The sequence below is a fragment of the Falco punctatus genome (assembly GCF_963210335.1).
Source record: "Falco punctatus genome assembly, chromosome: 2".
Lineage (NCBI taxonomy): Eukaryota > Metazoa > Chordata > Aves > Falconiformes > Falconidae > Falco > Falco punctatus.
In genome coordinates, this window is record NC_137581.1 from 116484392 (window position 1) to 116505503 (window position 21112).

At 37.8% G+C, this 21112-nt stretch overlaps 2 protein-coding genes and 1 long non-coding RNA gene across 9 annotated transcripts in view; 2 read left to right on the forward strand and 1 right to left on the reverse strand.

The window, feature by feature from the left end:
• ARL13B (ARF like GTPase 13B) overlaps positions 1 to 21112 on the reverse strand; it is a 44186-nt gene that overhangs the window by 16650 nt on the left and 6424 nt on the right. For 6 of the 7 annotated variants that reach the window (XM_080377019.1, XM_080377014.1, XM_080377018.1 and 3 more), the window contains 2 exons: positions 20663 to 20733; positions 16961 to 17210 (listed from right to left, as the gene is read on the reverse strand). In XM_080377019.1, the coding sequence (XP_080233145.1) occupies positions 16961 to 17210; positions 20663 to 20733 (321 nt within the window). The remainder of the gene's footprint in view (positions 1 to 16960; positions 17211 to 20662; positions 20734 to 21112) is intronic. The other variant, XM_080377020.1, reaches the window with a different exon arrangement.
• On the forward strand, positions 467 to 11911 carry STX19 (syntaxin 19). Its single transcript, XM_080377025.1, has 2 exons — positions 467 to 600; positions 10579 to 11911. The coding sequence occupies exon 2, from the start codon at positions 10654 to 10656 to the stop codon at positions 11530 to 11532; it is 879 nt and encodes a 292-aa protein (XP_080233151.1). The 5' UTR covers positions 467 to 600; positions 10579 to 10653; the 3' UTR covers positions 11533 to 11911.
• Positions 594 to 21112, forward strand: part of LOC308059531 — a 75624-nt gene continuing 55105 nt past the window's right edge. The window contains exon 1 of the long non-coding RNA XR_013926282.1: positions 594 to 5861. This is a non-coding gene — a long non-coding RNA (uncharacterized lncRNA). The remainder of the gene's footprint in view (positions 5862 to 21112) is intronic.

Below are 21112 nucleotides of genomic sequence, written 5' to 3' on the forward strand. Positions count from 1 at the left end.
AAATATTTTTAAGATACTCTGACAAAGTGTATTACTTTGTTATTTGCTGGGGTTTTGTGTTGTTTGGTTTTGGTTTTGGCTTTTTTTTTTCAGGTAAATGCATTCATACATCCATGACCTACCCTTGCTTCTTTTTCCCTTCGTGCCTTAAAAGGGAAGCAAGCAATCCCTGCACTTACACTTGGGCTTCATCCGTAGGCAGTGCTCCACTTCCAGCTGTAAACTGGCCCCTATCTAGGGAGCTGCTCCCAGACACTTCCTGCTACTGGGCAGCTCCAGCAGTGATCCGCCTCTCAGCAAGGCTGGGTTTCAAACAGGCAGAACCAGATTCCCCAAGCAGAAAGTAATCAATTTGCCTGTCTACTGCAGTTGCAGAAGTCAGCTCCTCTCTCACACCGCTGCTCCCGATGATGAACCCTTGGACAACTGTATAAGACTTAGAAGTGGAAGGCATGCAGAAAAAACTTCATGGAATGTCACTCAAGGCATATTACTTAGGCAAATATTAGAAACAATGTTTTCCGGATTATACTGAAGCTGAAACCTCAGGAGTTCCTCTGTAAAAGATAAAACGGAAAGCCACCAGCACAGGAATAAAAGGTAAAGACTCTTCTTTTACTTAATGCTTGCTAAGTTGCAAATATCAGAAAAAGGCTGTAGTGTGGTTTAAAATGGGAATGTGCCCAAGTGTCAAGACATGCAAACAATGGATGTCTATCCTGCGAAGAATTGTGTATTTCTCTTGGTGAATATAGTCTCACAGCTCTGCTGCTCATGCACAGGAATGCTAGGTTTTGAAGCAAGTTTATGCATAAAACTTCCTTCCTCAAGGAATACATCGGAGTTATCTTAAAGGATAGAACTTGATTTTAGTTTTCCAAGTCAGTACAAAACTGTAGTATGTATATAATAAAAAAACCCCACATACTTGAAAGCACAGGAGAGTGTCTGTTGGTTTATCACATTAAGTTTGCTAAGTAAGAAACTTTTGTATGTAAAATCATGCCTGACTTATTTCAATTTCATATAAAGTACGTTTGGAACATTCTTAGTGAACAAACTTACTTTACACAAGAAATAAAGCTAGACACCAACTCTTTTTATATCAGGTAGGATTTTTTAAGCAACTAGAAAGCTTTTGAACTTTAAGAGTCATGGGAAACAATGTGGAAAGGGAGTGTATGTATATATTGGCACAACTGACATCTACAGTTCAATGACAGAAGACATGCCAGAGAAAAACAGAGTCTTAACACAAACTATGTGTGTTCCTTGACTTGTTTCTAAAATGTAAATTACTGAGCAAAGAGGAAAAAAGAAAAAAAAAAATGACCAGTATTAAAGTTTACTTTACAATCCAAAAGATTTAGTGGGAAAAAAAAATCCAGTATGAACTGGACATATTTGTATCTCAGCTTTCATCAAAAAACCAAGAAGTGTTACAGAAAGGGTTTATTTGGGAAGAGGGTATGTGCACACCCATATGTGTGTTTTCTTGTTTTGTAGACACGGGGGATTTTTTAAACCTTGTTACTTCCCAACTAACACATTTCTCTTCACTTCTGTGGGATTCTTATACAGTAAAAACACCGAAAACAAAATACCGTATAGAGTACACACTGCGGGGGGTGGTAATCCCTAAAAGTGGCTCAGTGATGCTGCTTTTGGGGGTAAATTATATCAGTTAACAAGAAACCTAAAATTTTGGGTCAAACCTCTATGGTGGCCATCAAAATTAACAAAGAGCAAAGCATCCCTGAGGTCAAAATATTACAGTACCAGAACTATCAACATGATTAAAAAGCAACTTTAGAAAAAGATGTCTATGAGAATGACTTAGATCAAGAAAATTAGTCTTTAAGGCTACTTCAAGAAGCATAGCTTTGAGGGACTAAATTAGCATTCCTGGGAAAAATTAAAAAAAAAAAAAAAAAAGAAAAAAAAAGAAAAAGAGAACACCTTTGAACTTCACAGCAGTCTACCCAAGGGAAAGAACAATGCCATATTCTTCAGTCCATGGTCAATCTTCTATTTAAAAATGCTGTTCTACGTTTTTCCTTTAGAAATGTCACCTCTCATCTGTTAACTTGTTTGTTGGGCAACCCTGTGGACAGCAATCAGTAGGATATTTTATCCTAGAGAAGTGAGGCCTCAGCAGATACAGCAAGAAAAGGTTTTGTTAAGTCTTTTTATGTTTTGCTTCTGTTAACATCCATGAAAGTCAAACTCCTGACCCACAAACAGGCAGAAAGATGCCAGTTTGTCAGACTGTTTTTTTTTCTTTCCTCTTCAGTTACTGGCAGTGCATTAGCTTTTCGAGGAAGTCACAGAAAACAAAATTCTTTATATTTTTACCGAACAAGCAGATAGGAGAACTAGCCAACAGTTTCCAGCCTCCAATGGAATTAAGCACTCTAAAATTAAACTCTGAGCCCTCTCTTTCCCCAGAGTTTTTGTGGATTGCTTTTAAAAGCTTTTAAGTACACTGAAACAATTCAAATGGTGGGTGTTAACAGTTATTAAACTACATTCTTTAGCACTCTTAAGCCCTTGTGCCTTCTGGATTGTTGACAACAATTATAAACCCATCAGTAGCTTTTTACTGATTAACACTAGGCTCTTTCTCAGGTAATCTGTCTTATTTCATTTCTCTAGTTTACTTTTCATGCCTTCAACTCTTATGCAAAACAATAATTTGAATATTAGGGTAAACCGTACTGAAAAACTGGTTAATAAATTGCTAAAAAATTATCTGCCTGCAAACATCAATTAAGGCTGACCTGTAAAAAATAAAAAAATAATTAACTGCTTTCATGCAGTTGCAGGGAGAAAGAAGAGACATTTTTCTAATTCAGCCTTTTCTCTAAACATTTCCTCCAGGTCACATTTAAATACGAGAATACTTAGAAGTAAGATTCTAAACTCATCCCGTTTATAATACCTCCAGGCGACTCTAGAGCAACTTCACTCTCATATTACCTTTTGAAGCAGTCACAAGAATGTCAACCATTACAATTTGTTTCATTTTGGTTAAGTGGCCTCATTCTCACCTCAGGTCTGAATCATATTCCTATTTACCGAAAACATGGTCCTCTGACACACTGCTCTGCTCTCAGTTTAATCATACCTATTGATCAAATAGGCTGCATCCAAAGAGATGTCTGAGCTCACATCGGGAATATTATGTTCAACTTCCAGATGCGTAATCCCAAACCCAATGACAATAAATGATATTGCCATACATTTTTGTAGATTTTTAAAAAATGGTTAACTATTAATTATTTTCTTACACTCTATTTCATGTTGATATATCAATACCTAGGCAAACATTGAAGTTATTTAGTCTAAGTTGCCTGTATTTTTTTAAAAAAGTTCCCTGAAAATCCTTTGATTTACTACAGGTGAGTTTCAAGGCTGTGATATGTAGCTATATGGTCTGACAGAGATGAAATGGGAATGTGAAGTAGGTGGGATGTTGCATAACAGAAATTTTGAGAATGCAATTCTACTGCCAGGAAGACAAAAATCTTGAAACTGATTTATAGCAATAACTTGTTAATCAGGAATTAAAACTATATATCCTATTAAATCAAAAGAATTTCACTTGTCCTCTACCCTGTTGCAGACCTTTCTCTTGCTCCTTATTTATTTTCAAATACTGCTTTAAAATATACCAATATCTGGACCTTAATTATGTGATCTTTTGGCAGAGGATATTATGATTTCCTTTCTGTGACCTACAGGTGGCCATCATATTTGCAATAGCTAATTAAGTGCAGGTGCTGACTTCTAGTAGTATTCTTGCTGGAAATAAACAAATAAACCCAGGTATTTACATTTACTTCTCTCTGCTGCTCATTTCTGAAGTCTCTTAAAAAATACTACTGATGGTAAACATCAAAACATTAAGGAAGTTCTTTAGTTTTGCTTTTAATTAAGGGATACACCATTCCCTTACCAAATACAGAGAATAATCCACAGCCTAACTGATCGGCAGAGTGAGATCATTGTTTTGTCAGTCAGGACTTGTAGGTGCAGCATGCGTCACCGTAACTGTGACTTACATCAGCACAAAAGCACGAACTCGCCACCTTCCATTACCCACAGTATCAGCAGGGAACATGAGACTTGTCTGGAGACATGGAAATGGTGGTGGATGCTTCTCCTCAAGTCTTCCACAACTGCAGCCACACATTCGTAACAATGGTTCCAAAACTCTGTGGAACTATCTCAGATTTGCCAGTGGTTCACTGTGCATCTTTGAACCAAATACTTCATAAAAGAGCACAAAACCCCCCACATTTTTCTAATTAGAGAAGTACTGACAGTTGTAGAGATTCTGAAAGTATAAAAGCTTGTAATACAGGTGATTCCCACACAACATGACTGTGCTACAGGCTTCTGGCCAAATGGCCAAGAACACCTGAACTACTTCAGGTAACTAAGGTCTATTCTCCCCTCTCCATCTCCCTTGAAGGGCTCACTCCAACAGTGTGATCCGCTTACACTTTTCCCACAACTTTGGACTCATTCTTACCCATCTTATGAACTCCTGGAAAACTCAGACCTGTTTGATTCTATTTGAATCTCATGTTTTTACTCAATATCAATATTTCCCTACCTCCCATGATCTATTTCACACCCATCAGAGATCCCGATCCCCCAGGCTACCTTGCTGCAAACGCAGCATCGCTACGCTCCTGCGTACTGGTCATTTTGGTTTCACTGGGTAGCCTTATGGCAGTTATGGTGGGTAACATCGTTGTGGGGACAAGCAACCAGATTTTATTTCCTCAATGTTACATAGCAGGCAACACCAGAAGCAACGTGCTGCAGGTTATTTCCCAGCAGCTGACAAATACAAATGACCTTTGCATGTTAGTATTTTTTAATATTAAGAATGAGATACCCATTAGCACTTAAGTCCCCCGTGCTGGAAAGGTTACTGATTTTGCACTACCATATCATATATAATCTGATACAGTTTAGCTACCTTCTACATATAATGGCAGCTCTTTTTAGGCTCATAACCAGGACAAGCTCTCTGCCTTTGATATTTTCCTCATGAACCACTCCCACACTTCCCACAAACAGAAACTTGAACTTAGACTATTTTTAAATATGTTTTCCCAATGACTTATCATCTTAAAACAGAGATGCTTTAAGAGGATGTTTTCATCCAACCACCTTGCTGCATGATAATCCTTGGTTTAAGCACATTCATTACAAGGCATTTAAATTAAAGGAAATTTCTTAAACAAAATAAAAGAGAAATAAATGTAACCTGTAATAAGATTGCTCGCTTTAGTTACTTAAGTTATATCTTGGGGTAACAGGGCAAGATTCCAAAACCATCAAACAAGTTCCTTCTTTTCTTGTGAGAATATACAAGAGAGCACAGCCTCTGGAGCAAACTAGAATTTCAACCCAGGCCCCTAGTTTTCCTCACACACTACTCTAAGTATCTTAAACTGTAGGCATTTAAATGGTATATGTGTCTCAGTACTTTTTTGTTCTTAAAGTTAAGACACTCAAAGTAGTAATCAAGTTCCAGACCAAAGTATGATTCCCAACATTACTCGAAGGCATTGTGCTCAAAAAGAACAGTTATACGGGTTTGCTGGCACCATATAAAAGAGCTGTAATGTAACTTCACTGCAGCCTGGATATGGATTTTAAAAGAAAATAATTAAAAAATGTGTAAGATTACTTGTAACGTGAGATTCTTTTGGGACATGTTGCCCAAAAGCACCCTCTACCCAGTGCCCTTAATTGACTTATAATAAGGAACAGGAAAACAAACTGACCCTTACTTTTGTCACAATCATAAAAAAAAAAAAAAAGAAAAAAAAAGAAAAAAGGTAGCTATTTCTGTAGAGGTAAAAAAGCAGTATGATGCAGAACAGAGATTACACATCTCAAAGAGCTCTCTAAGAGAGAATTCTGACCCTTGTTTGCCTGTAAATCCTCTCCTCCTGGTGGAGCGCAGTATGTTAAAATGAACGTAAGCAGGCATGCAAATTGCATCAAAGGTGAAATAAAAACAGAGCCTTTTGCATCAGGCAGTTTAATGAAGGTGCTGAATAACCAAGAAATAGTGACCAAAACGACGAAATTAAAATAAACAGCAGTTCTTGGTAAGTCGGGTGTGGATGGGGAAATAAAATATTCATCAAAGCCAAAAAAGAAGCCATTAAATCTAATTACAACCAGTAAAAAGAATTCCATATGATCAACTTAGCTACTTCACATATCCATTTAAGCCTTTTCACTTAATGCAGCCCAAACCTCATTTTTGGATGTAGGCTCCCTGTTCACTGGGTCTACTGACACGTTAGATAGGTGAAAGAATATTTTATGTCTGCTTTGCAATTAAGGAAAAGAACCTTTCAACTTGCCTCCCCTCTCCTTAAAAAATAGAGAATATATATTCTTTTTCATTTTCATCAAATTCATTATTTGTGTTTAGGACATATTTTAACATCATGACAGATTATTAATAATGGTGGTCCAGTTATCAGGACCTATTATGTCCCTCATCAGTGTACTGAGGTAATTGGCATTATGAAGACCTTCCCAACAACATATGTCATCAATTTGACTGGAGAGATTCATAACCCTGATGAGCAACACAGTAAAGTTATCAGAAGGCAAAGACTCCTGCAATACCCTTAAAATGTATTTGACAAGGATGTGTGCAAAACTGCATTTCTGAACCTGTCAACTATATATAACTATAGATAAAGATGCCCACCAGAGGAACAAATTCAAACTTAACCACCAGCAGATCTTCATGATAAAAACACTGTGAGGGGCAGGGAGGGAAGCCTTTCTAAAATATAAGGTATGCCAGAGTGACCAAACTGAAATGCCGCATGCACATTCCTACTTTTTCTCCCCAAATACATGTAAGAAAGCATATAAGTACTCCTTGGACTCAAGTACAACTTAGACACTGGGCCAAACTGAGCCTGGTTTTTCTTCTTTTCCTTTCCCCTGTCACCTTCCCAAATCCACCCTGTAGCCCTGTCTGTTCCTTGGCTGTATTTTCCATCTTACATTGCTCCTAAGTGTGAACACAGAAGGCACAGTGCCATATCGGCTTGACTAAGTTATTGCAACTATACTATTAGAGCAACTCCATTTCTACAGATTATCTTTTATTAAAGACTGGCTCGCAGTGTGTGATTCTGGCTCCAAGCACATGGTTCAGCATTGGTAACAGTGCAGACAAAAGGCAACACAGCGGCGTTATGACCAAGGAAAGGCCAGGAACAGGGGCGAACCTCATCAATGCTCTTCAGCTTTATATGTGTAAGAGCATTTAGGGCCATTTCTAACCACAGTCAATAATTTGAAGCTACAGTTTAAGAAGCTAACACTTTCCCCATCTACCAGTTTGGTTTGCCTTTACTGCAGTCAGTCTCTTAGCTGTTTTAACCCAAATTTTCAGGCCTTTGATGAAGAAAAAGTCTGATGAGGATGTGCTAGGCTGTGCTACTTTATCACTTCAGAAAGACAGTCTTTTAAAATCTTATTTTGAATACAAGGGATACCCTAAGTCATTAGATTGCTTTCAGGCCACGTGTTTTCTTTACTGAACTCTGAAAGAACAGGCATATTCTCCCTCTTTTGACAAAAACTTCAAAGAAATAAATCTTTCATCTCAGTCAGAAGAACAACAGGATGTGCCCCTATACATATACACAAATACGTAGGAAAACAAGGACTCGGTATATGAACAAAGCTTATTGTAGAACACTCAATAAGTCAAGCCAACAATTTGCAAGGTTATCTTTGCCACAAACACATCCTTATTTATTTGAAACCAGCATGCATTTCAGTTGCCAGTATAATCAACGACATTTATTCATGCGTGTTCAGTGGCAGGTTTTGAAGGCATGCCCGATAGGACATAAGATACAAACCTAGGGTTCAATTGCTTACATTCCACTCTTTAGTGAGACTGATGTTTAAACAAGGAAAAAAAAAAAATCTATTAACACCAATCTCAAGTATTTTGTGCTTACATCTTTGCAAGTTTGGTGTTTGGGAGTACTTATAGATTTGCAAATCTGTTGCTTGCCCCAAGGAATACAGCTATTTCAAGACCACTGCACCCAAAACATTGAAAAGTATATGTCAATCATTAATGGATACACAAATTGAAGATGAATCCCAGTATAGTTCTTGTGCTCCTGTGTTTAACTTACTTTCAAGCCACAGAAGATTAATCATATGAAAAATTGGTAACTGCCTTTTTGAGAAATTGTACTGTGTTCTGAAGCCGTAACTGGATGACTGCATGCATGTTTTAAGAGGTTTTCAGTAATTACTTGCATTCTCTTAGATACAAGAAAGTCTCGCCACCTCACATCATAAGCGTTAATGGTACCCTTAGAACTTGCTTTTAATCACAGGCTCGTCAAGCCGTGCAAAATTAACATGGGTCAACAGATGTGTTTGGCTATACTAAAACAGATTTTCAGGTCACTTCTCTGAAGCCTTGTTTAGCACTCCTGGTTCCTTTCACATGCCCCAGAATGAACTTTCCCTGTGGCAGTCTGGGTGGTGCCAAGCTGCTCTGAAACATTCCTAAAGAATGTTACCTTGATGAAATTGCCTGACTTCTTCTGTGGGCAGATACGCAGCAAGTTAGGCAATGAAGAGGAATTATTGTAACAATGTTAATACATGTTGCATTTTCCCCACCCCAAAGTAATGTTTTCCAATTAATTACTTGCAAGCTTGCTGGTTCACAAGTGTCACTACAGTCCTGTGACTTCTAATGACTGCTAAGGCTTTTTGGATTCTCTCGATGCAGATCAACAAACACATTCAGATATTAAGGCATTAAAGGGAAAATAAATTAAAAAAAAAAAAAAGCAGCAAGAGTAATCCACACTTGTGCAGAATATCAACATTCTTTCTCACGATTGATTTCTGTAGCATTTCAAGTTTTGTTTTTTCAGCTAATCCGCCTGCAGACAGCAAGATTTAAGTCTGTGGAGGACACATTCATACTGTTAGACTCCGTGACTTATGTAACACAAAAATCTATTTAGGGTCTTTAAATACCCATAAGGGAGCAGAGATACCACAGCAGTAACATTTGCAGCTGTTCAAATGTTACAAAATCATTTGCGTACAGACAGGTTACTGGAGTAGACCTTTGCAGTTATTACAAAAGTATCCTTCTGGATACTATACAGAAATAGTGCATTTGCTTACTTACAAACAACCAAAACAAAGTTAGAATTGGGGTTTAAGAAGAAATGCACCTATAAAACACTACTATTTCAGAAGACTGCCCTGAAATCTCTGAAAACAGCCAAAAGATTCTACTGTACTGTTTCACCTTTACGCTTGAACAGGCCTTTGAAAGACACACATTTGATTTAACCAGAAGACCCCAAGTAAAAATCCCATAATCTTCTAGTCCTTTTTACTGAATTTTTCCATTCTTGCTCATAGTCCAAGGAAAACATTCATAAAGGTTTTGAGAAAAATACTTTCTTCCCTATAATTAAAAATAGTTGACCTTTGACATTTTCTAAAACATACACAATAGAAACTTTCTATTAATTATGTCTCCAGTAAAGCATGCACAACACCTAGGGTAGAAAACAGAACTAAATCCACCTTCTATTAAACAAGAAACAGTACTAAATTGTATCTCACTATGGTGCACAAAGTCCATTTGCATAAATGTTATGAAGACTGCAAATGACAACATAAGAATAGATGACAGTAATCTAAAAAGGGATTAGAAAATCTTCATGCTGCAACATTAGTGATATGGATCCACCTCTATGAAGCTCAGCCATTAAAAGAAATAGCATTTTCATGCTAAATTATTCGAGTTCTTAAATTACTAAGAGTTCTGTTCTGTTTTGCTGTAGAGTTAAGTGCTTCACTTACTATCGGTTTAACTCCCCAGGCAGAAGAAAGCAAGGAAAATGGAGAAAGGCTTTTTGGTGTGGCTAAACCAAAGCCTAAAGCAGCTTATTTACGCCAGAACTCTGATCCATTCGATAGTCTATCTCATAACCTCAAAAGCTGAAGCGTGTACTTCCTACTGAGCATCCAAAAATGGAGCAGCAGATTCACTTCTATTTTTTTTTTAAAAAGAGAGATTTAAAAGTTTATTCGTTTTCATCAAATAATGTATTACAATTAAATAATAATTTGAGTTACTCCTAGTTTCCTCCCCAAAATAAAAGTCCTCTCCACATGCCATATTCTTCATTGTCGTTCCTCCCGGCAAGTTCTGGGCCTTACACCACCCACAACAAAAACGGCCTTGGGCTGCAAATCACTGTGTGTGGGAAAAACCACTGCAGTGAAGAAGCTGAGGGATGACTGTTAACCGTATCCACCTGAAGACAAATTAAAAACCTTAGCTTATGTAAACGGAATTAAATGGTGGAGTGCACTGACACCACCTACCCTGTACGTTTGTCCAGAATACCTACCACTTCCAATTCACTGCTACTTTACTTTTGTAGCTCTAAATTCAGGAACTATTTTCCATGTCTATATATAAATGCTAACATTGTTGTCACACTTTGATTACAGTCAAACAAGAAAAAAAGATATCAGCGTTAACTCCCTGTGTTGGCAAGAGGGGAAAAAAACCTGAACCCTAAAACCATGAGAGACCGCCTCCAAGAGCTTAAACTGCGAGCTAAGGAACTACAGATAGCTGGAGAAAACAACGGTGCAACTGTACAAGAAGAAGAGCTGGAGGAGTTTGAACAGCAGGCCATTATTTATGAAAAAGAGCCCATAACTGAAAGGCACTTGCACGAAATCCAGAAGCTTCAGAATGACATTAACAATTTGGTGGAGGAAGTTCATAAATTCAGTCAACAACAAAAAAGCCTACTATCTTCAATGAGAAGATTCAGTGTTCTTAAAAAGGAATCTAACATAGCAAGAGAAATAAAAATTCAAGCAGAGCACATACGAAAATGTTTGGATGAACTTTCAAAAACAGTGAAAAAAGCTGAAAATGAACATGGGCCATCACGTGCCGCAGTAAGAATTCTGGCTTCCCAGCATGCTTTCTTATCCCAGCGTTACGTAAATGCTATGCTGTCATACAACGATGCCATAACTGCTAAGCAAGAGAAATGCAGAAAATTTATTGTCCGTCAGCTTGAAGTAGCTGGTAAAGAGGTATCTGAGGACGAAGTCAATGACATGCTCCAACAAGGAAAATGGGAGATTTTCAATGAAAATCTACTCACTGAAGTAAAAATTACCAAAGCTCAGCTTTCAGAGATTGAACAGAGACATAAAGAACTAGTGAATCTGGAGAACCAGATCAAAGACATAAAGGAACTTTTTATCCAGATATCAGTTCTGGTGGAGGAACAAGGGGAGATGATCAACAACATTGAAATCAGTATGAACAACACTCAAGAATACACTCAAGTATCTAAAGAAAAATTTGGGCTTGCAGTCAAGTATCGAAAAAGAAACCCTTGCAAAGCAATATGCTGCTGGTGTTGTCCATGCTGCAAATGACAAAAGAAATAAACTGTTTGAAATACCAATGGTTCCTATTTAGCAAGCTGACCTCGTAAAACAGTCTCAGGACCCCTCGACTGCTTTACTTTTCCTCCCATTTCTCCTTCCACAGAGCTCTCAGGAAAAACTGCATCTGTTTTTCCAAACAGAGTTAGAAGAATGCAAAGAATTTTGTGGTTTTCACAGGAACACATGAACTAGGGGAAAGGACCAAAGGACACAAGTGACACTTTGTTCTTCCAGTCAAACTAAAACAATGTGGCAAAAAACTACCTGTGCTTTCGGAAAGCACTGAAAATATTGTTAATCTCAAAGACGGATTCATAAGAATGATTTAGTTAACTTTCACAAAATAATAATTAGCATTTTTAATTGCCTTGTGGATTTTTAGTACTCATATTTACTTGGTTCAAACTCTAAGGATTTTTTTCTAGGAACTTGAAAATCTACCAAAAAGAAATCTACACATAAAGCAGACAGCATTAATAACAATCCAGAACATGATGCCTAAACCAAACAAGAAGTCAGAAACCAGTTATCAAGAGTGTTTCAATACTACCTCTATAGGAAAAGTTACTAACAGGCTTACTTAACTACTTAACACCATGAAATAATGCTCATGTTATAGCAGGACAGCACGCACTGCCTTACAGAATGCAAAACAGGCATTGGGTTATTTATTTTAATGACACCATACTGTATTGCTTACAGGTAGGTGTTCAGTTGATATTTTCCGAACACATTAAAGATCACTAGCAGCAGAAGCCCACATTACCAAACCTGCAGGGACATTTGGTAGCAGCCTGCCGAGAAGCCAAGCGTTAATAAACTGACAGAGATATTTACATTATTCAACTACACAGAGCGGACCCCTATCAGGTCAGGAGAGGGGAATATGAGACTTCATTACACAGTGATAAGACACATTCTTACTGCTGCCTAGCCTAGCTAAATTTGCAGTTGCCTCTACAATTTCACTTTTGCTAGTACAAAAATTAAGTATAATAAAGCAATAAAACGCCATCCTTATTAAAATAAACATGATCTAGAAACAGAGAATTATTTAGGTTGAAAGAAATTTTTTGGGAACATCCAGACCGATCAACCTCTTCCTCAAATCAAGACAGGAATTTCCCTAGTTGCAGCTCCTCTCCACCACTTCTCATCCCATCAGCACATCTCCAAGAACATTGTTCTGTTATCTTCACACCTTACTAGTAAGCAGCAGGAAGACCTCTCCCTTAGTTTCTTCATTTAAAGTCCGAACAAATGCAGCTGACTCTCCTCATATGTGACACACTGCAATACCCAAGCAGCACAGACTCCCTATAGTATAATCAACATTTGTCTTCACAGTTTTCTTGTAGTGCCAAGTCCAGAACCAGGCATGGTATAGGACATGCATTTATTTATACTACTACAGGAATGACCAGAAGGACTAGTCGAGAGTATCTAGAACTCTAAATGGCTCTATGAAATTCTGCCAGTTGTAGAAGCCTAGGATCTTCATGTAGGTATGCAAAACAGATGCCTCAGATAGGAAATATGAGTATCACCCCTGAGCACCTAAACCAGAGCAGCTAGACATTGACTCAACCGGTCCCTGAAGATCCCTTAGATGTTCTCTAGGAAAGAACTGAATTAGCAAGACAGGAAGTATATCACTGCTTTATTTTGCAGCAGCAGTTACTACTGCAATGAAGAAAAGCAAGCAGATGTAAGTGCTTTTGTTCTCCATAGTCCCAATGGTTGGTTTCTGCCCTGTTCCCTTTTGGAACTTAATGAGAAACAGTGTTCTAATGCAATTTAACAGAAAACAACAATGCAACTGAGACTTGATACGAAACAGAAAATAACAATGCAACTTGAGCAAAAAGTTACTTCCAAAAAGAAAAAAAACCAAACCAAACCAAAACTCCAAAACCAAACCCCACACCAGGAATGTATGTCTGAACTCCGTTCGCTGTGCAAAGACACAATCAACACCACAATATCTGGATACAGTCAGAGAAGTCAGAGCAAAATGCACTGCAATTCTGCAAGTGCAAAGTGAGCTAGAGAGCTAGATATCTTTAATTGCATCGGGGGGGGGGGGGGGGGGGCGGGCAAGGATCAATCTACTAACAAAAGGCACTACTGAATTATTTTTACATTGCGACATATTATGAATTGTTGGATTTCTTCCATCTCAGCTTAAAAGTGCAACTGAAATTGACTGCTATCATAGTACAACCAGAGGTCTGAACCATAAAGTGAAAAATATTATTTACACATTAGCAACAAAAAGTAGAAATAGATAATGACACCACTGATACAGTTACATTAAATGATCTCCCTTACATATATGGAAGCTACCTTCATGTCCCAAGGGCAAAGTACAAATTAGCCAATAAGCCACACAGAGAAAAAAGTTGCTATGGCCAACATGCTCTTTCATATATATATGTATGTACCTATGTATATAAATGTATGTAATTCACACAGAAATATGCACTACACACCACACCATCTTCTTTTCCTGTTTTTACTTTTAGAAAAAACAACAGTACATAACAGATAGCCCTTTCCTTCCCTCCTAGGCCCTTAAGAAGAAAAGCACTATGGTAATTCTGTGAAGGAATTGCAGTCAGCGTTCACAAACAGAGAAAACCAAATTACAGCAAGCACCACTGGTTTACACAGCATCCCCCATGCAGGAGTGTTCACACAAGCATCCTCATCTGAGAGAGAAAGGTGTTCCTAGGCTAGCCCTTCCTCTGCACACAACAGATACATTTCTCAGAAGTAAATACAGTCTTGTTAAACAAGAGCTGTACCTTATATACTGGAAAAAAAATCAAGTTTCACTAACGCTCAGGAAGACAGCTGCCTATCCACACACAAGTAAATAACTGAAGTAGTTTTCAGCTGTATGTTGGTTAGAAAATGGCAAAAGCAGAAACAAAAATACATAACGAACTGCAGAAGAACTGAGAGAAGCCCAGGAAGACTTGCAGAAAAGAAAGCTTCTTCTTAATATGAGGTGCTATCAACTCTAAGTAGATAGTATTAACTACATCTTACATTGACATAAGAATTTGATTGAGCATTCAAAATGATTAACAGCAGAAATTTTGCAGTAAACATTAAAGTAACTTCTCAGTGATGTTTTTAGTTACACAGTTATGCAGAAGAGCAAACAAACTAAACCAGAGCCGACAGAGTTCTAATAGGAAATGTGAAACAGTAAAAGCTATAATCCCTCATCACCAAAATAACAGGTAGAAAGTAACTTTCTACTAAAAAAAACCAAAAACACACAAACAAAACCAAAACCTGTCTGGCAATGTCTCTAGTATAAAAATACCAGCCATAGCACATAGACTTGTATTACATCTTGCGTGTGTTTCACGTCAAAGACAAAAAAAAATAAAGCCAACAAAAAAACACAAATACAAAAATAACCCCAAACAAAACCAGTATTTGCCTACATAATATGAAGATTACATGTTCCTTTCTGATAAAAGGTCAAAAAACCCTCTAAGAAAATAAAATATAAACTTGCATACCTATATAATTGTTGAGGATGCTGACAGAAGAATTGAACCATGAACTGCAAGAACTCTTGCCTTCTGCAACTCAGTTTCCCCATACATAACAGACTGATTAACTACTTAAGCATTTGAGTGTTAAACAAAGCCTACATGAGCAAAGCAAACATAAATTTAGCAGTAACACCAAATGTAAAAGAATTATAGAGGAATTAAAGCAGGTTAATTAACACTGATAATATACAGCTGTGGGCTGGCTTCAGGGGCAGCGCGTTGGCTGATGTGGATAAGGTGCAGCTGTGGCTGGTTCCTGCTAAGTACTTAAATAGCTCTAAGGACTGTATGAAGAGGAGGACCAGATGGAGAGAGACTGGGAAGAAGCAGAGGGAGGTGAGAGAGTGTGCCCTGGATGTAGGAGAGGCCCTGGGAGAAGAAGGAGGCCTGGATGAGGAGGAGCTGGCTGGAAAAGGAGCCCAGATGAAGAGAGAATCCAGATGCAGCAAAGGCAAGAAGCGGGGTGGACTGGCCGGCAGAGGATGAAGAAACAGCACAAAGAGTAGATGAATTATTGAAACCCTGTGGGGGATCGGTGGCTGTGCTGGGGCAAGGCGTGGGAACTACTTATTGAACTTAACCTGGGATGGGGTGGTAAAAGCCTTGTTGCAGCCAGCCAGTTTTGATAGCGCTATGACAACTGAACAGTAAAAAACCAAAAAGCCAAATGTAACATTTAAAGTAATTTGTACTAAGTCAATAACAGCCAATACCATCAGCACTTTAGGAAGATCGTCTTAAAATGATACTGGGATATGTCCCATGGGCTATGACAGATATTAAGCTGCACAGTACCAATTCAAATTGAAGCAAGCATCACATTGAATAATACCAGAACTCTTCAGTTCCCATATTATTCTAATACAGGGTGTTTTGTACCAATCTTACGCCCACATTGCAAATTCAGCCTACTCTCTTTCCAGGCCATTGAGCCGCCGCTTCTCCCTGAATAGTGCTCAGGCTCACTATCCATTACTTTATCTGGGAGGATTAGTAGCAAGAGTAGTCTTCCCCTTTTCTTCTGTCAACAGGGTATGTTCTTACCCCTGGCAAAAAGCAGAGTTGCCACAAGCATAGGTATCCTGCAGGATTAGGGTATGCCATAATACAATTGATTAGGATGGAAGAAAAGATGGCAAAAGGAAGAGTGGGCCGATGATCCCACTCTACTTTGCTCCACAATGAAGACTGCATCTCAACCTCTTCAGTAATAGATCCTGTTCTTCACTGTGAAGTGAGGTCCATGTACCCATGACAACTCACAGCGCTGTCTTGCTAGCACCATGTGCTATGTGAACAAACCATTTATTGCTGAAGAGATTACTGGTATTGCAGAATACAGTCAAGCATTTACAATTTAATTAATTGATGTAGGCCTAAACAGTAACAATATTTTTACATGATATTGCCATGCCAAACTTGCGCAAAGCCTTTAACCTATCATACCATTTTGAGTAATATTAGAATTCTAAAGGGTTGAAACCCCTCAAGTTATTATTTTTTCCAATGCTAAAGAGAAAGAATAGAAATAAATACCTCTGAGAAGGACTAAGTAAGATCTAACATGAGGTGCTATTAATGGATTCAATATATCACCATGTACAACTCAGGAGGGAAAGAAAAGGTTTTGTTCACTAGTATGTTACCAAGATTGGTATAAAAAAAATACTTCAGAAGTACTGTAAAATGAATTGTAATACTACTTAGTGCTAAAGTTACAGTAGTATTAGTGTACTTTATACTTACATTTATACTATACATAAATACTTCTTTAGAAGGTGTATCGAAGGTCAACATTTACAAATTTTCAAATTAATAGAACATTTATTAACATTACTTACACTAATACGGGTTTTCCTGATATCTTAGGGCTGTTTAAAACTTCTGTCATGGCTTGTTTTGTTTCTTCCATTCTTGCAATGTCACTGGAATCCACAACAAATATTACACCATAGGACTCAGCATAATAATTTCTCCAGATATTTCGAATTCGTTTGCCACCTCCTAAATCAAAGATGGTGACTTCAAAGCGTCCCTGTTTAAGGTCAATCTTGGAAAACCCAACTGTTGGAGCCACATCTTCAGGAGACTCTGTCAGAGTTCAAAGAAGAAAGCCTTCAGTAAAAAAAAGTGTCCTTAGTTATTTAAAGAAGATTTTACATTGTGATTTGTGTAGCAAAATTTGTATTTTAAAAATATGGAGAAAACCTTCCCTGTTAAGTGACACCGTATTTCTAAACCATGTTTAACCAATTTTACATTAAGATTTCCCCTCTCCTCCAGTAATTACAACTTAATGTACTAGTCTCTCAGCCAGTTACTTTACATTAGTGTAGACAGAAGCTCCACGGGGAAAGAAAAAACAACCAAAAAAAAAAAAAGAGCCCCAAATGCAAATTTTAAATATTTAACACCACAGTTAAAATGCAGTGGTGTTCAGCATACTGTAGTTTTTACTTTCCCCCTCACCACCAATGCTCCCACCTGAACAGTTATACAGCATTCATACCGTATTAATCCAAGTTTGAGAAGGAAAACAAACAAAACTGTTAATGCATTATGACCTGGGAAGGCTTGTGCTCTGCCAAATTTATTCTTTATCCCTCACAGTTGCCAAAACAGCCTCAAAAGTTCAAACCAAGGGCTGAGATGAAGTGACCAAAATCATGCTCTTCTGAGATCAATTCCCTTTATTCAAGATCAGGTTTTGGCCTTTGTTTGTTTGTTTATTTCTAATTTCTGGGTTGTGTTTTGTTTTTTTGGGGGGAGGGGTGTTTTTGTGGTGTTTTTTTTATTTGCCATGCAATATGCTAATAAATGCTTTATATTTAATACTTTTGCTTGCAGTCTCCCTTTCCTGCAGGCAAAGAAAGCCTGTACTTGCCTCACACCACTAGGCTGACTTTGTAAGGGTGAGTTATTGGATCTCTGCAACTGCTTTATGTAGCTTGGCAACACGAGGCAGGAGAAACAGGTGTAAAATTCAGCTTGTTAAGAGGGAGAAATGAAGGCATGGTCAAAAGCACTAAGCTCTGAAGAGCAATACAGAAGCAAAATAACTACCAGCCTTCTGTTACTGCATTCCTTTTTTGAGACTCTCACACACAGCCCATACAGGATTCAGAACAGACCCCTTGGCCAGAATAGTGTAAGCCAAGACTCCAAAAAGAGAAGGGTCCAGGTTGCCCATTTGTGAATAATTGCAGCTTCAAAACTCAGATGACTTTATTTTGAAGAACATTTGGCACTGTAAGCCATACATATGTGCTTTAACAAGACAGAACAATGTGAACGTGAGGGTTGGTTAAGGATGAAGGTTATTGATGGTGCCAAATGTAAGGGGATATCGCTGAAACACCTGCTCCTATTGCATAGTGAAGTCTCCAATACTAAAGTCTTCAATGTATAAACAGGCTATAGATCAATTCTGGCAAATATGAATTAGTTAAACATGGTTAGCAATATGGTGTCACTTAACAGTAATAGTATGGCGTAGAGGCAAGGTAGATAGCATGGAGAGGGCTGCCTCTTAAGGTGTTGTGCTGTGCAGCATGGGAGCCCTTAGTCCACTGCAAAAAGATTAGCCTGCAGAGGCATTTAACTATCTTGGAAACATTAAGACCAAATGTTCAGAGTGCTTTGGTGTTTAAGTGCCTTGAATTGGCCACTGTGCAACATTGGTGACTGTGCAAAATGCAAAATTGCAACAAAATATGGTTGGGATTCTTGTTTAAATGTCATGAGAATCATAGCGTATTTTTGGCCTACAGGGTTTTCTTGTTCAGTAGTCTAATAAATAGCTGAAGGAACATGGTAACTGCAAGCAAGTCAGCTGCCTCCATCAGTTGCTTTATGTGAAAGAAAGTATAGGACAAAAGCTCAAGGCTGTAGATTTCATTTTCGTTAACAATTACTTTGAATTAATGCAGTGATACAAAATATTCTGCTTAATGATATACATTAGAGAAATCAATGGACCTGGTGGGTTTTTTTGGTTGGTTGTTTTTTTTTCTTGTGTGCTTGTGCTGAAGTTGCTTTCAAGTGACCATCCAGTAATGTCTCTACTTCAGTAACCTTTATATCAACGTTGTAAGTACATATAATGAGGAAAAGGTTCAAAAGAAGGAAATTCTATGTGTATGTATACAACATAAAGGATGGTTCTAGTGATACATATTTTCTATCATTATTTATCACCAGAAAAGCACTAACAATTTTCTAGGCTCTTCAGTCAGAGGCCACTTGATTTTGGAGGGTACTTTGCACCACCCAGTGACACATGGAAGCAGGATATAATTTGAAATAAAACTTGTGCCTATGAAAACAACAACTCTCTATGGGTCATCCCCCACCTTGTGGGGATTGTCTTTCTAAGTAACTTTCCTCTTGTGTAATAACAAGAGCATACTTAGTAGTGTGTTGGCAGACTTGGAGACTCTACCTCGACTTTCTGTTTGTGTGTTACATAAGCTCACGAGCTTGCTGAATTGTGAATAAAGTTATGAATATTCTCTCATTTATATTCCCAAATCTTTGCCCTGAAAACATGATTGCTTCATTATTTAGCCTTCCATTCTGTTTAGAACCCAACTTCATTGCCTTTATCAGCTAAATGTGACAGTTATTTCTAAAAGTACTATTTTTCTGGGGAAAAAGTGGAATAAAGATGAGTATTTCTAAAGGGAACCTCCAGGAAAAGATAGTTCTGACTTGTGTGACTGTGACTTCTGAATAGTCCTTGCCGTAAAAAACAAATTATTTTTCCCCTTACCAGGTCTTGTGAAGATTAGAACCTTCAATTAGTCTTTAGGGTTGATAAAACCAGCTTTTGGCTGTGCATCAGTCATTTGTGTGTGCATCAGCTGGAGGAGACTGCAGTTAAGTCTGCTGGATTTTAGCAAAAGCCAAATATATTTCAGTTCTTAGGACTCTTCAACCTAGGCAAATGGGCATGGTAACCAAAGTCATATTCACAGTGGACTAAAGTCCAATGCTGCACAGCACAACACCTTAAGAGGCAGCCCTCTCCATGCTATATCTACCTTGCCTCTACGCCGTACTATTACCTTTGAAAAAGGTGTAGCAGAATGGTAGCAACTTCGTTGAGCTATCACTAACATGGCCTACATTAGTTCAACACTATGTTAGGCACAGTGGCCACCGAGCAAATGCAGAGCTTGCTCTGCTACTTCTCCTGAGCGTAAAGCACATGACTGGAAGCACGTATTTTTTAAGTCACCCTAGCATGATTTGCGGGATATAAAAAAAAAAAAAAAATAATCAGGATCTTTATGTTTCAAAGGTAAGACCCCTTAATTTTTCTCCCATCTGCAGGTATTCACACAATGGGGCCTGTGACATTCTCACTTTGGCAACCACACTTGTGCTACTTTTCATGGTAAAATCACCAGAATTTTCTTTCAACGATACGTGAGGGAGAGAGAAATTAAAGAGATGAATCAACACTTTTAGATTAAAATGATGGAAAATAGTAATTATCCTCTCTTTCAATGCTGCATTTAGATGATAAATTAATTGCTTACCTCCTTGAATTCCTCGGACTGTAGCAGTTTTACCAGCATTATCAAGACCCACCATTATTAGTGTCACCTTCCTCCATAAGGAGAAAAAAAAAGAAAAAAAAGATATTTCAAATCTTTTTTTTTTCTTCTAGCTAGACTTCACTTATTTTATTTAGTTTTTTAATACACGCATAGCAAATCTACCACAAAGTAGTAAAAATAATACGTATCAAAACACCAAGTAGCAGGCTTTGTTACAATTGTGTATCTGGTGTACAATCTGTCAAACCATCTGATGAGACAGAACAACAGAAACAAGGTATGACATGAGAAATCTAATATTGTGCTGTAAGTTCCACATGAGAATGATTTGGTTTTCAACTCTTATTTGCCTGCTGAAATCTAATTTCAAGGTACCATAAATTTTATCATTTGGGTTTTTTTATGATGTGGTCATGGTCTCTTTTAACA